The 12,963-nt window shown below is 40.7% G+C and overlaps 1 protein-coding gene across 1 annotated transcript in view; it reads left to right on the top strand.

The window, feature by feature from the left end:
* The window catches only part of DYRK1A (dual specificity tyrosine phosphorylation regulated kinase 1A), an 84,571-nt gene that overhangs the window by 52,801 nt on the left and 18,807 nt on the right, over positions 1–12,963 (top strand). Inside the window, exon 3 of the mRNA XM_042809855.1 lies at positions 6,904–7,103. Within this exon, the coding sequence (XP_042665789.1) occupies positions 6,904–7,103 (200 nt within the window). The remainder of the gene's footprint in view (positions 1–6,903; positions 7,104–12,963) is intronic.

A 12,963-nucleotide genomic window follows, 5' to 3' on the forward strand; every position in this document is an offset into this window, starting at 1 on the left:
GCTTCTCCTAGCTTTTCTTTCTCATTTCTTCTGTCAAATATCCAGGCACGTGGCAGACATGTCATGTCAAAGATCTGCAAACTGTTGGGAAAGATGTCACCCAGAAGTAATTTTTTTCCCTTCCTAAACGCTTTTGTCTTCTCTGCAGCTTACTCCCTCCATTAGGAAAGAGTGCAAGCAAGAAAATTCTGTGACCTGGGTGCATTGCGAACAGGATTCAATAATGTTCTTGCTTCTAAGTTTAGGACTTAATTTTGCTTTGAGCAAAGGTAGCATTTAGTATTTCTGTACAGGGAAGTTGACTGAATAGTTATTGTAGAATAGCTTCTGAAGGAGCCATTCTTAATAATATAATTCCTCCACAATAATATAGCTCCTCCAGAGGAAGGATATTTATAACGGAGTTGTTTGTTCTGCAGTTGCTGCTGCAGGTAATTTTCCTTTGTTCATTGGGTTCTCTCACAGCCTTCCTCATTCCACAGCAAGCTGAGTTAAATCTGTGTACCCTCGAATCCTCATGTGGTCGTTTTAAATGTACTGCATGAGGACAATAGGCAAAACAGCATTTCAGCAAAGCAGTAGTTCACTTAGAGTTCAGGTTGGCATTTGCTTATTGCTTAAAAATGATTGATATGGGCTACAAAATCCCAAGTGCTTGACATTTATTGTGCTTTGGCAGACCTACGTAGTCTGACTTTTCTTAAATGGGGGGGTTCATTGGAACAGGATGTTCTCAAGATCCAGGGATTTGTCTCTATTGCTAATTGCTCACTGCCTCTTTTAGGATAACCATTCAGAGGTCGTTAGCTGTTAAAGAAGCACACAGGTCAGTCTTCTCTCTTTTTCAGACCTGTTTCGAAGAGGTGCATTGAATGATAGCTGAGGTAGTAATGATTATTAGTAGAGAACTTTTCCAAGCATGGATTTAAAGAACAAGATTGAACAGAGTTCTGCAATGAAATTAATTTTGCACTCATCCTGTCCCCTCTTCCCCCCCCAAAAAAAGTGTTGAGCAGTTTGTCAACTAACACAGTATTCTCTTTGAGGAAACTGATGGCTCTTTTGGCACTCAGAAAAAAATAATGGGGGGGGAGTGGGGGCCTTAACTTGTGATGGCACTGCAGAGATTGGAAATGAACAGATTTGAAGTGTGAACCAGCCGTGTGCAATACTGAGAACTGCCACGTTTGGTCTGTGGTATAGACCCACAAGCTCTTGAACTCAGAATGTGGAAATGAGACTACTGATTGTGGTGAATGATACAGTTCACACTTTTATTCTCTCATGTTTTCTAGCATGTTCTCATTCAACTGTGAACTTATCACTGAGTTGGAATATCTCAGCACATTGCTAAATGACCCAAATAGTAGACAGTAGAGGTAGAATAGGGAAAAGGAGGATGAGGCAGAAGGTAGAGGAGGTAAAAGGACAGTCAAGATCTTTCTGGGGTAAATGCTGAAGAACAGAGAAGAGAGAGTGAAATAGAGAAAAGAAAAGTGAAGGAAGAAAAGAAATAGAGAAAAGAGAGTGCAAACACTTAAGATATCCTCCTGAGCTTTTTCTTGGTCAGGCTGAACAGTCCCAGCTCTCTCAGCCTCTCCCTGTGGGAGAAATGCTCTGTTCTCTTCACCACGTGTGGTGGAGTAAGGATGTAACTATGTGCCTGGGTTGGGGTGTCAGGATGTCTATAATTTGTTGATAAGCTGTTAGCTTAGTTGTTCAGACAGCCTCTCTGTATTTAACAGCACCTGTCAGAGGAGGGTACAGGTGTTCATGAAAGCCCATGGGAACAATAATCGTTCGATAAAGATGGACTTATTCCTAGACCTAACAAATCCGAGTGTATACATGGATTGCTCTCTTGACCTTTTTGGTGAGGCTTATTTGGCATTTTACATCTTTGGAGGTTTAGTTCGAACATGTTTGGAGTCCAGAATGTAATTGTTTTCAGCATTAAACGTAGCACTTCTTCCATGCTTACATTTGACCATACTCCACATTTGGAAAAGGAACATGAAACACTGTGACTATGCATAGCTTTTTTGTTACTGTGTGAATTTGATATATAATCTCCGGGCTTTTTTTAAAGACAGAAAGTATGCATGATACGTTCTGTGTGTAGCCCAAGTAGTGACCATAGAAAAGGCTCCGTCATGACTTCCAGGCCTGTTAGATATTGAACAGTCTGCCTAGAGAATAGACCTTACAGTGACCCAACCGTAGGGAAGACTTTGGTTGAAGTTTTCATGTTTTTAGACACTAAAGTTAAAAGAACAACATACACAACTTTTTTTAAAAATTGATTTAAAAGTCAGTGCTTACTGAACTATGTGTACTACATAAATACTTGGTGTATTCTGTTTCAGAGACAGTGTTGCACTCTCGGGGTGGCACACAGAGCCTCTTGCAATTCTTAGCAGTCAATTGGCGGATGTTTGAGCATTGTTTTATTTTAAAAGGACAATACCAGTAATGCAGCACACCACTCGGATGTGTTACATGTTTTTGAAGAGGAGGTAACATGGAAATGAGTTACGTAGATGCCAAAATGATAAGAACAGATCTGTAGGTGAGGTAGATGATTTAATTTCAAAACTATTGATTTTTTATTTTTTTTTTTAATGTATAAAATAGTATCAGTTTTTCTCCTATTCTAATCAGTTGTAGTTCATGTATTTAATAATTACCCTCTCAAATGTTTTTCTATTTTGAGTTACTAATTTATTTGATAATTGGAAAAGTCACTTGAAATGAACCATTTTGTACAAAGGAATTGTTTTTCTTCCTCTCTAAATAAAGAAATATATTCTTGAACTTATTCCCTTTCCAGTATGCTCAAGTACTTCTATGAAGAAATGAGATTTACCTTCTTCCATGTGACAGACCAGTCAATTCTGCAACATCTGTGTTTTCGGATAGTTCTGAGTTATAAACCTCATTTGAGGTTATAATTTAAGTTTTTTTTTTTCTATAATCACATTTATGCTATCTTTCCCCTTTTAACTTTTTTTTTCTTTTCTGGTTATCATTACAGTTATTTGCTTGTACAGTGGCTTTGCATTTTTTGATGCTCACTTCTGTCACTTTTTACTTTCAGGAGACAGTAAATTTACAGCAGATAAAAAGTTACTCTCATTATTTACATTTACCTTATGTTATGGGATGTGGAACTTCAATATGAAGTAGAACGTTCAGAATCTTCACTTTGAAGAGCTGTTACATTCGTAACTGTAGGTGATATGCACTCCAGGCTGAAGTGATTCATCGAATCATAGAATGGCTTGGATTGGAAGGGACCTTGAGGATCATGAAGCTCCAACCCCCCTGCTACAGGCATGGCCACCAGCCTCCACGTTTGATACTAGACCAGGCTGCCCAGGGCCCCATCCAACCTGGCCTTGAAATGAGGGATGCATTCTCTAGTTGGAACCTACTGTCACAACAAGTTCTGATCTAGTCTTGTCATAGGCAAACAAATTATCAACTATGTATTTTTTTTGCCATTCTCTGACCTAACACATTAGTTAAATCCCATTCTTAAGATGGTTCTACCTACTGCAAATCTGCAGTGTCTTCCTTTGAAGTATTTCATTACTTAGAGATCTTGGCATGCTTTTTTTACTTTCTTGTCACTTTGTTTCCTTTGCAAGTTGCATACTGAAGTGTAACCATTTCAGGATAGGGCTGGAAAGGAAAACTGATGATCGGATAGAACTTGTTCTTTACCTATTTGTATCCTGTAGTATGTGTATGATATGTGTGAGCTCCTTTGGAATCTAGTACCCTCATGATGTTACTGGATTGGTTGATTTTGTAAATGTCTAGAGCTCCAGAAGTTTGGCCATCATAAGTTTTTTGAAACTCATCTGCGCACAGAGGCCCCTACTTCTTTGAGTGGCAAGTCAGCCTAACAATAGAGAGGTCAACATTCTGATTCTAGCCTTATTCTTCACTTCTTCCTAATGTTGCCAGCTGCTTCTTGGCTCATGATTGTATGTTGTGAGATTCTCTTGGGCTTTGTTGTCCTGTGGAAAGATTGCAAGTATCATGGAACAAAGTCTGAAATCTGACGAGGTCAGGTGTTTTCATCAAGGGTCATATCCTGAACATACTTGCTTTTTGCTGATAGTTAGGACTGGTTTCAGGAAGAGAAACCTGTGGACTTTCAGTGTCCCCGTTTCAGTGGCAGTTAGAAATTGTAAAGGTAGAAATTACTTGGCTACTGATCTTTTAGAGCCAGTAATTACAGTTCTTAAACTTTTGACCCAAATGATTCTTGCTTATTGCAGGATTTTTAATGGTTATATACCATCATATTGACAGGGACTATTAAAATGCCTCTCTCTTTGGCATAAGAACACACTGTACTAACTACCCAATTTCTACTTGTCTACTTGTCTACCAGACTTCCAGTCATCAGACTGTAGACAAGCTCTCATGTTTTAGGTGTTGCTCTGTAGAACTGATTTACGTTTCTGACAAAGGACAGTGACTTACAAAATTGTTTGCAACAAGAAACTTTTTGATTGGGATATGCTGACATCATTGTTCGTGTATAGCTTATCTCCAAGCAAATAGGTAACTGCTTGTTAGACATCGAATGTCCGAAAAAGAAAAATTAAATTGAATGAGTACATTGTCAAACTGTTTCTTTGAGAAGCTTTCTTTGTGAATTTACAGTCCAATCACCTTTTTGTAAATCATGAAATTCTTCTTTCTGGGATGCTGCTTTTGAATTAACAGAGTTGATCCATCTGACTGTCTTCAGTTTGGAAGATGCAGAAAGCTAAAGCTGTATCATCACGCTAGTGGAATCAGGAGGGGAAAGGATGTGCCTGCATGGAAAGCTTAAAGCTGGTATAAAATTAGCATTCTTTTGAGGGATAACTATACTTTTCTTCCTCTCTCCTTTTAAAACAAAACAAAAAAACACCAAAAAAGAAAACAAAAAGCTGTGTCCAGTGTGTTCTCCAGTGTATTCTCTGTATGATGTGATCTTTCGTGTGTGCCAGAAGATACTGTGGATTCAGAATATAAATTAGAACTCCATGCTGTTGGTTTTTTTGTTTTTGTTTTTTTTTTGTATGTACACATGAATTTTTTGCTTTTTGGGGGTATGTGCAAATGCAGATATTTTAAAATAAAATTTTAGTTATCTAGTTTGCTAGGTATCTAGTGTGATATTGTGGAACTGGCCAGGGGTAAAAGAGAAAAATAAAACATTTGCTTGCTGCAGCACCCTAGCTGGGGTGTCATGCAGGTGGTGTAGAGGAGGACAGTCACCTTAGTAAACCTGCTAGCTGTGTTTTTGATGCAGCCCAGGATACAATTGGCTTTCTTGGCTGCAGTCACACACTGCTGGGTCATGTTGAGCTTCTCATCAACCAACACCCCCCAAGTCCTTCTCCCCAGGGCTGCTTTAAATCCATTAATTTGCTCGCTTGTGTTTGTGCTTGGGATGATCCTAATTCAGGTGCAGGACCTTGCGTGTGGCCTTGTTGAACACTGTGAAGCTTGCATGAGAAAAATGATCTTAATACGAAGTTTGATTTCATCCCATGTAGTTCTTTTACTTCCCTATTAGTTGCCAAGTCAATGACGTGCTATCATTTTCACTATTTTATTTTTTTCTTAACAAGTGGCAAACTGAACAGTCAGTTATTTTTAAGGAAGTCAAATTGATATGAGATGTTCGTCAACTGTTTCGTGCTGAATATATTTTCTTGCAGATTTTTTGATTGTAAATGCAATGGAGGTTTCCCTTGCTGGTTAAGGAGTTTGCTTATCTCACATCTTGCTTCTAAATTTAATCCTTACCAATAATCATGCTTTAGATTTTAGATTGAATTTCCACTTGTATTCTTTCAGTGGCACTAACGGTTTCCGTATGCCTGACTGCTTGTCTCATCGTACTCTCTCTTATGTTGTGCCAGCACGACATCTATTTAGACAGCAAAAAGCGGAAGGATAGGTGTTCTGTGGAACATGCTAAACTTTCGTTAACGAAGAAGATGAAATCGTACTTGCATTTTGTCTTCTGCTGTTAGAGAGCAGTAAAAATACAAGATGACTATGAATCAAGTAAATGCCATCTGACATATCTGAAATAACAATTGAGAGATGTTGGATCCATCCCAGTTGGAGGCAGTTTCTATGCCTGTGGGATCTGGCATTTTTAAGTATGCTACGGAACATAATACTTTGGCCATGCAGTTTGCTTTTCTCCTGCAACTTGACACCAGGCATTTTGTTTGTCTCTTGCTTTACATTTGCTTCTTGCAGTCTGATTTCACCTTCCCAAAAGGCGTTAATTGAAGTTGCATACTTGCTAACTGTAGCTCCATGAAACTCAACAGTTGGAGTCAGTAAGCTGAGATGAAGCACGGTGTGCGTTGGAAGTTCAAAATGTAGGTTAATGAGCAAACTATTCACAGCAAACCATAGCCACTGACCAAAGAAGATGAGCAGATGAAGCTGGGCACAAGTTGTTCCTTTGGTATCATCACTTCAAAAAGTTGTTGTTAACAACCTTAAAAGATAGAACCTGAATGCTTTCTTGTCTTTCTTGGGTATCCACACTCAAGTTTCATATGTTTGAAAATAACCCTTGTCAAATTCCAGTTGAGTTAGTACATACAGATGAAGATATTAGAAATGGGATGTTAAGGATAAATACGAATAAATGATTAATGAATAACTTGTCACAACTGAAATGGAAAGAAGTAATTCAGCTAGATAATATGAGAATGATTTCTGGGTTGATTCTGTACAAAAACTTACACATATTAAAATGGTGAAACTATTAGTTTGTTGTATGCTCTGTAGGCCTGGGGGTGGAGACTAGCTCAGGTAAATATTTTAAAGCAATTAACTTTACATTAAAAACTCCCATTACCTTTCTAGGAGGAGAGACTTCAGCATGCAAACCTTCATCTGTTCGGCTTGCACCATCGTTTTCATTCCATGCTGCTGGCCTTCAGATGGCTGGACAGATGTCCCATTCGCATCAGCAGTACAGTGATCGTCGGCAGCAGAACATAAATGACCAACAGGTTTCTGCCTCATCATACACTGACCGGATTCAGCAACCTCTAACAAACCAGGTAAGTGACAACAAGAAACTTACGTAAGATGTAGACGTTCTTTCTCTAAGTACTTTATAGATGTATGAATTACAGGATCAAGGCCAAGGATGAATGGACAAATATGTTTCTGGAAGTTGTTTCCAGATATCTGGTGCATATTTATTGTGATTATTCTACTTAAAACATTTCTGAGATGAGAGGGGAGTACAAGATCATTCAGGTCGAGTTGGAAAGAGTCTAATAGTTTTTTTTTCTTTTTTTTCCCTCAATGCTGTTTGATGTTAGAATGTGATTGTTTTAATGATGAGTGTTTTGATGCAGTCGCTAGCTAATACAGTTGGAATGTACAGGTTTGTACAAAAAACATATTAGGAAAGGCAAACTACTTATTATTATGATTATTATTAACTACTTAGTTAAAGTGAGCAGAGTTAGGGGTAATGTCTGTGACACTTTTGAGCTGTTATGGTCAGTGTTTCTGGTTCTATCTTCCTGTGTAAAAGATGTCTGTTTCTTTTTTTAAAGAGGTGCTGCCCAGTGGTCACGACTTCAACACAAATGAGTCTCAAATTGTTAAAACCCAGAAGTCTATAAATCATAGCTTCAAAATTTGATGCAGTCTAATGAGACTGTGTTTCATTTAAAGAAGGTGGAGATTGAAGTCTTTTGCTGCCACTAGGTTTAGGTCTGTTCCTACCTGTCTTCAGTAGAAAATGTACAGTACCACCAACAGATGTTCTGTTGGTATTGCTTTGTCAGAAGGAGTTTATGCAGAAAAAGATTAGAGAAAATGAGAATATTCAAAGTGCCAGGATATTTGATACTAAGATTTGGAGATTTGTATTGATGAGGGCTCTGTGAAGAGTGGTGAAGTGAACGGAACTGGCAAGGAATGTTTTTATTTTCATGTAAGCCATCCAATAGGAAGAGTAGATCTGGCCATATAAAATAGCATTATCTTAAGAAATCTGCAAAAATATTTTATGAGACTTTTTTTAGGCTAAAGGCCAAAACCTCCACAATGAAGTTAGTGAACCAATCTGCCAATTAAGAAAATTTTTTCGTGTTCCTTAAACCTTTCCAGGGTACTTACCTAAGCATTCTAATCTGGCATCACATCTATGAGCTTTAGTACATGTTAGTGCTTAGTTGTTGTTTATTCAAAAAAGCAATCTGAAGGAACTTTAGGATGTATCAACATCTCTTGCTGTTTATGGTGGTAGTGGTTTTTAAATGGTAGGTGAATAATAGAAATCTGAAAAATAGCTTTCAGAGTAGGCAAGAGAGCTGTTGACCAAAGAACATAGTCTACCAAGAGGAGTATATGAATGTAGGGAAATAGTTTTGGTTGGTTCTGAGAGGTTAACCCTATGAAGAAATGATCAGCTGGCTACCTCCTGATATGAACAATAAACCTGTCTTTGTAACATTAATATCATTTTAGAATTAGTATTTTTTTCCAGTTACATTCTCCTTTTTTTTTTCTTCTTCTGCACTGTAGCTTGAGATTTAATATTTTACTGTAACTACATAGCTAAAGTCTTCATAGTTCTTTCCTTAAGCAGCCCTGAGTCATTACTTGTTTATCCTCTGGCTGCATTTAGTTCTGTAGACTTAAACTATGGGCCACTTTTTTGAAATCTTCTGCCTTCTTGTTTTTTATGATTCTTTCCTCTTTTGGGTTTTTGTACTTCTCCCATCAAAATTTCACATAATGAGTTCGGATTATCAACTTCCAGGTTGGTATGAAGGTTCTCTGTTGGCCTACTGGGAAGTCTCACTATCTTTTTGCCTTTGCATGGTATCTCTGCTTAAACACATCTGCAAAACCAAATTCAGCTAACATCTTTATGCTAGTGACTCAGATTATCTGCTCTGCACCTTGTCTCTGTGTGAGCAAAAATTTCATTCCTTCTTTCTGGTAGCACTTTTGTAGATGTCTAGCTGTCAGTTCTAGTTCATCATTATTAAAACCTGACTTTTATTCTTATATCTTTCTATACAAACCATGGCCTTCCATTGGTGAAGATCTTGTGCAGTCTTAAATTTCTCCCTTGCTGTGGACACCACTATCTGCTTGCCTTTTGTACAGGATGAAATCTGTGTACTACCTAGGTTTCCTTGTCTGCGTGATACATACATCTTGCAGATTCTCTCTTTATGGCATTTCTACAGGAGCCACTTTTTATTGATTGGTTTGAATGTGCTGCAACTTGTTTCTCTCTGTCTTTGATAAAAGCAGTTCTGCCCTGTACGTGTTGGTTTGGAAAACCTCTCGCAGAGGTCACTGTCTGAACCATCTTCCTGTGGTTGTTCTGTTTCTCTTTTGGAATCCCACTCTCAGCCCTTAGTTCTTTTTGTTAAGTGTGTGCCTGTTACTAAAGCCTGTAAAATCAAAATAACCTTTCTGTGATGGTGAACTCTTTAGTAGCAAAGTTAGCATACACCTATGTTTTGAAGTACATCTGCTCAAGGAGATCATGGTTTTTAACTTGGGCAGCAAGTTAAAATTTTAAGATTTTGATTATTTTGGATTTTTAAGAATTTGACTTGCATGAGGAAAAATTATTCTGATTTAACTAAGGAAGGGGCTGAATCTCTGTTGTAGAGGGCTAAATAGGTGAATCTAATCTCCATAAATGAAGGCAGAAGAAGGAAAAGCAGACCTTTGGCAGATGCAGGAAGTGTAATTGGTAAAGACTACAACTTTTTAATATAGTGTCCTGCATCCACTTGGACAGAAAAGAAGTTAGGTTTCAGCTTCCCTTTCCCAGAACTTCCTAATGCAATAGTGGTCATGAGCACACCAGATATTTGGGTCTGTTTTGATGCTACCAGTTTCACCCATTGCAGCTCATTTGGTTACACTTGTCTGGCAGTGATGGACAGCGAGCTGCCAGCTCTTTTGCTTCCAAGAGTGTGTCCAGACTACCCCGGTGCCTCAGCCGTGTGGTAAGGAAAGCAGGGGTCTCCCAGACCCGATGGTGCTGCTGGCCGTGCTGGGGGCCGGGCAAAATTCTTTTCCGAGCTCCAGCCACCATCTGCTGGCCGGAACGGGGCACTGCATGGCCAGGAACTGCTCACGCTGAGAACAGTGGTTTGCAAGGAATGCCTTCCCTCAGATCTTCTAAATATTCCATGCTTCGAATAAACTCCATTCTTACTAATTAAAAGTGTGTGAAATGATTTACAGGGCATCACAGTGAATCTTTAATTGAAGAAATCGAGAATGCAAGTGTTAAAAAGGGTGGGTAGTTGACTGCTACAATTACTGAACTTTCTACCTAGAGTGCGTTGCTCCTGTCCAGACGAAAATGACTGGATTGGAAATAAAACCTAGGGTGATGAAGTCTCAGTTTTTGTGATCGTGACATTTTATAGAGCAAGGAGATATTAAAAAAGATGATAAGTAGATAATAAATGACATTCTCTCTAGGCACAGTGAAACATGGCTTATTTTCTACCCAGCTAGAGCTGGAGCCAAACTAAAGCCGTTCACACACACAGCCCTGTAAAGTGACGACGCTTGGATCAACTTCCAGTGCAGTTCCAAAGTGGTGAGATGTCATTAAACCAAAGCACTGAATCTGATTGGATCTCCCTGCTTTGGCAAAGCCTGAACAGACGCTGTTTTCTTGTGTATTTCCACTTATTGGGGTGCACAGGGAGTGAAAAGCCCCCTCTTCCATCCGGGGGAAAAGAGATGCAGAGGGAAGAGAGGTGTTCTGCTCCCTCTGGGGACAAAGGGCTCTGCTCAAATTCATCGCGGCTGCCTCCTGCTGGGCACCCACTGGGATTTTGGTAGCTGCAGTGGGCAGAGCGGAGCATGGAGGGCCTCACACCTCCCCTGGATGTGTGTGGGATGAGGGCTGCCGAGACACATCATTCTGGTTGCTTCCACATCCAACACTCCGAGCTGGTGGCTGCTGTCCAAGCTGAGCACTCCGCTGCCTCTTGAAGTCTATAATGTGTTTCCCTCACATTAACAAGGAAAAGACTTTCATGTTGTGTTGCTGTAAAAGTACCAGAAAAGCTAATGTTTTCTCTCGTCTAATATTTTGTGTTTAAAAAAAAGTGTCTGACCTCACTGAGGCAGTATTTGAAAGGGATAAGGAGGAAGAAAAAAGTCAAGAGGACCCCAACGCTTTAATTTAGCCAAACAGGCAGGATATCTTGTTTATTGTAAACAAAGGCTCAAATTCTGCTTCCTCGAGGGAGAGAGGCAAAAATGTCACCAGCTCTCCCCTTCACCCTGCCTGGTGTTGGGAGTGCTGTCACTGGGGTGCACAGCAGCTGAGGGAACTGGTGTTGATCAGTCTGGAAAACAGGAGGCTCATCAATCTCTACAACAACCTGAGTGGAGGTCGTAGCGAGATGGGATGTGGCAGTTCTTCCAGGTAACAATAGGATAAGAGGGAATGGTCTTACATTTACCAGGGGGAAGTTGGATATTAGGAAAAATTGCTTCTCAGAAGTAGTGGTGAGGCAGTAGCACAGAATCACAGAATGGCCAGGGTTGGAAGGGACCTCAAGGATCATGAAGCTCCAACGCCCCTCCTACAGGCAGGGCCACCAACCTCCACATTTAATATTAGATCAGGTTGCCCAGGGCCCCATCCAACCTGGCTTTGAACACCTCCAGAGACGGGGCATCCACAACCTCTCTGGGCAGTCTGTTCCAGCACCTCACCACTCTCTCTGTAAAGAACTTCCCCCTGACATCCAATTTAAATCTTCCCTTCCTCAACTTAAAACTATTTCCCCTTGTCCTGCTATTAGCTACCCTTGTAAAGAGTTGATTCCCCTTCTGTTTATAGACTCCCTTTAGGTATACTGAAAGGCTGCAACGAGGTCAACCCTGCAGCCTTCTTTTCTTCAGGCTGAACAAGCCCAGCTCCCTCAGCCTGTCTTCATACAGGAGCTGCTCCAGCCCTCCGATCATCTTTGTGGCCCTCCTCTGGGCCCTCTCTGACAGTTCTGTCCTTCTGTGGAGTATTGTGACACAGTACTCCAAATGGGGCCTCACAAGACTGGAGTAGAGGGGAACAGTCACCTCCCTGTCCCTGTTAGCCACCCCTCTTTTGATGCAGCCCAGGATACCATTTGCTTTTCGAGCTGCAAGAGCACACTGCTGGCTCATGTTAAGCTTTTCATCCATCAGGACCCCTAGGTCTTTCTTTGCAGGGATGCTCTCAAGGACTGCTCCTTCCAGTCTGTATGGATGCCTGGGATTCCTCCAGCCCAAGTGTAAAACTCTGCACTTTGCTGTGTTGAATCTCATTCGGTTCATCCAGGCCCACATTTCAAGCCTATTGAGGTCCCTTTGAATGGCATCCCTTCCTTCCACCGTGTCAACTGCACCACTCAGCTTGATGTCGTCAGCAAACTTGCTGAGGGTGCACTCAATTCCGTCATCGATGTCATTAATAAAGATGTTAAAGAGCACCGGTCCCAAGACAGACTCCTGGGGAATGCCGCTCGTTACCGGCCTCCACCTGGACGTAGAGCCATTGACCACCACCCTCTGTCTGCAGTGTTTCAACCAGTTTCTTAGCCATCGGGTGGTCCACCCATCAAATCCACATCCCTCCAATCTGGAGATAAGGATGTGGTGGGGGACTAGGGAGGTGGTGGAACACCTCCACCATCCCTGGAGGTGTTCAAGAGCCGTGTGGATGTAGCTCAGAGAGAGATGGGCAGCAGGTGTGGTGGGCATGGGTCAGCTGTTGGACTAGGTGATCTTAGAGGTCTTTTCCAACCTTAACGATTTTATGGTTCCATGAAATAAACGTCAGGCTGCTGCTAGGTGCATGAGGACACTGCTTGTCAGTTGCTTAAACTAGCTCTTAACTTCTAGCGTTTGGAACAGCAGCACTTT

This window comes from Centrocercus urophasianus, unplaced genomic scaffold (genome assembly GCF_019232065.1).
Source record: "Centrocercus urophasianus isolate 14NV4802_14NV808 unplaced genomic scaffold, USGS_Curo_1.0 seq_12, whole genome shotgun sequence".
NCBI classification, from domain to species: domain Eukaryota; kingdom Metazoa; phylum Chordata; class Aves; order Galliformes; family Phasianidae; genus Centrocercus; species Centrocercus urophasianus.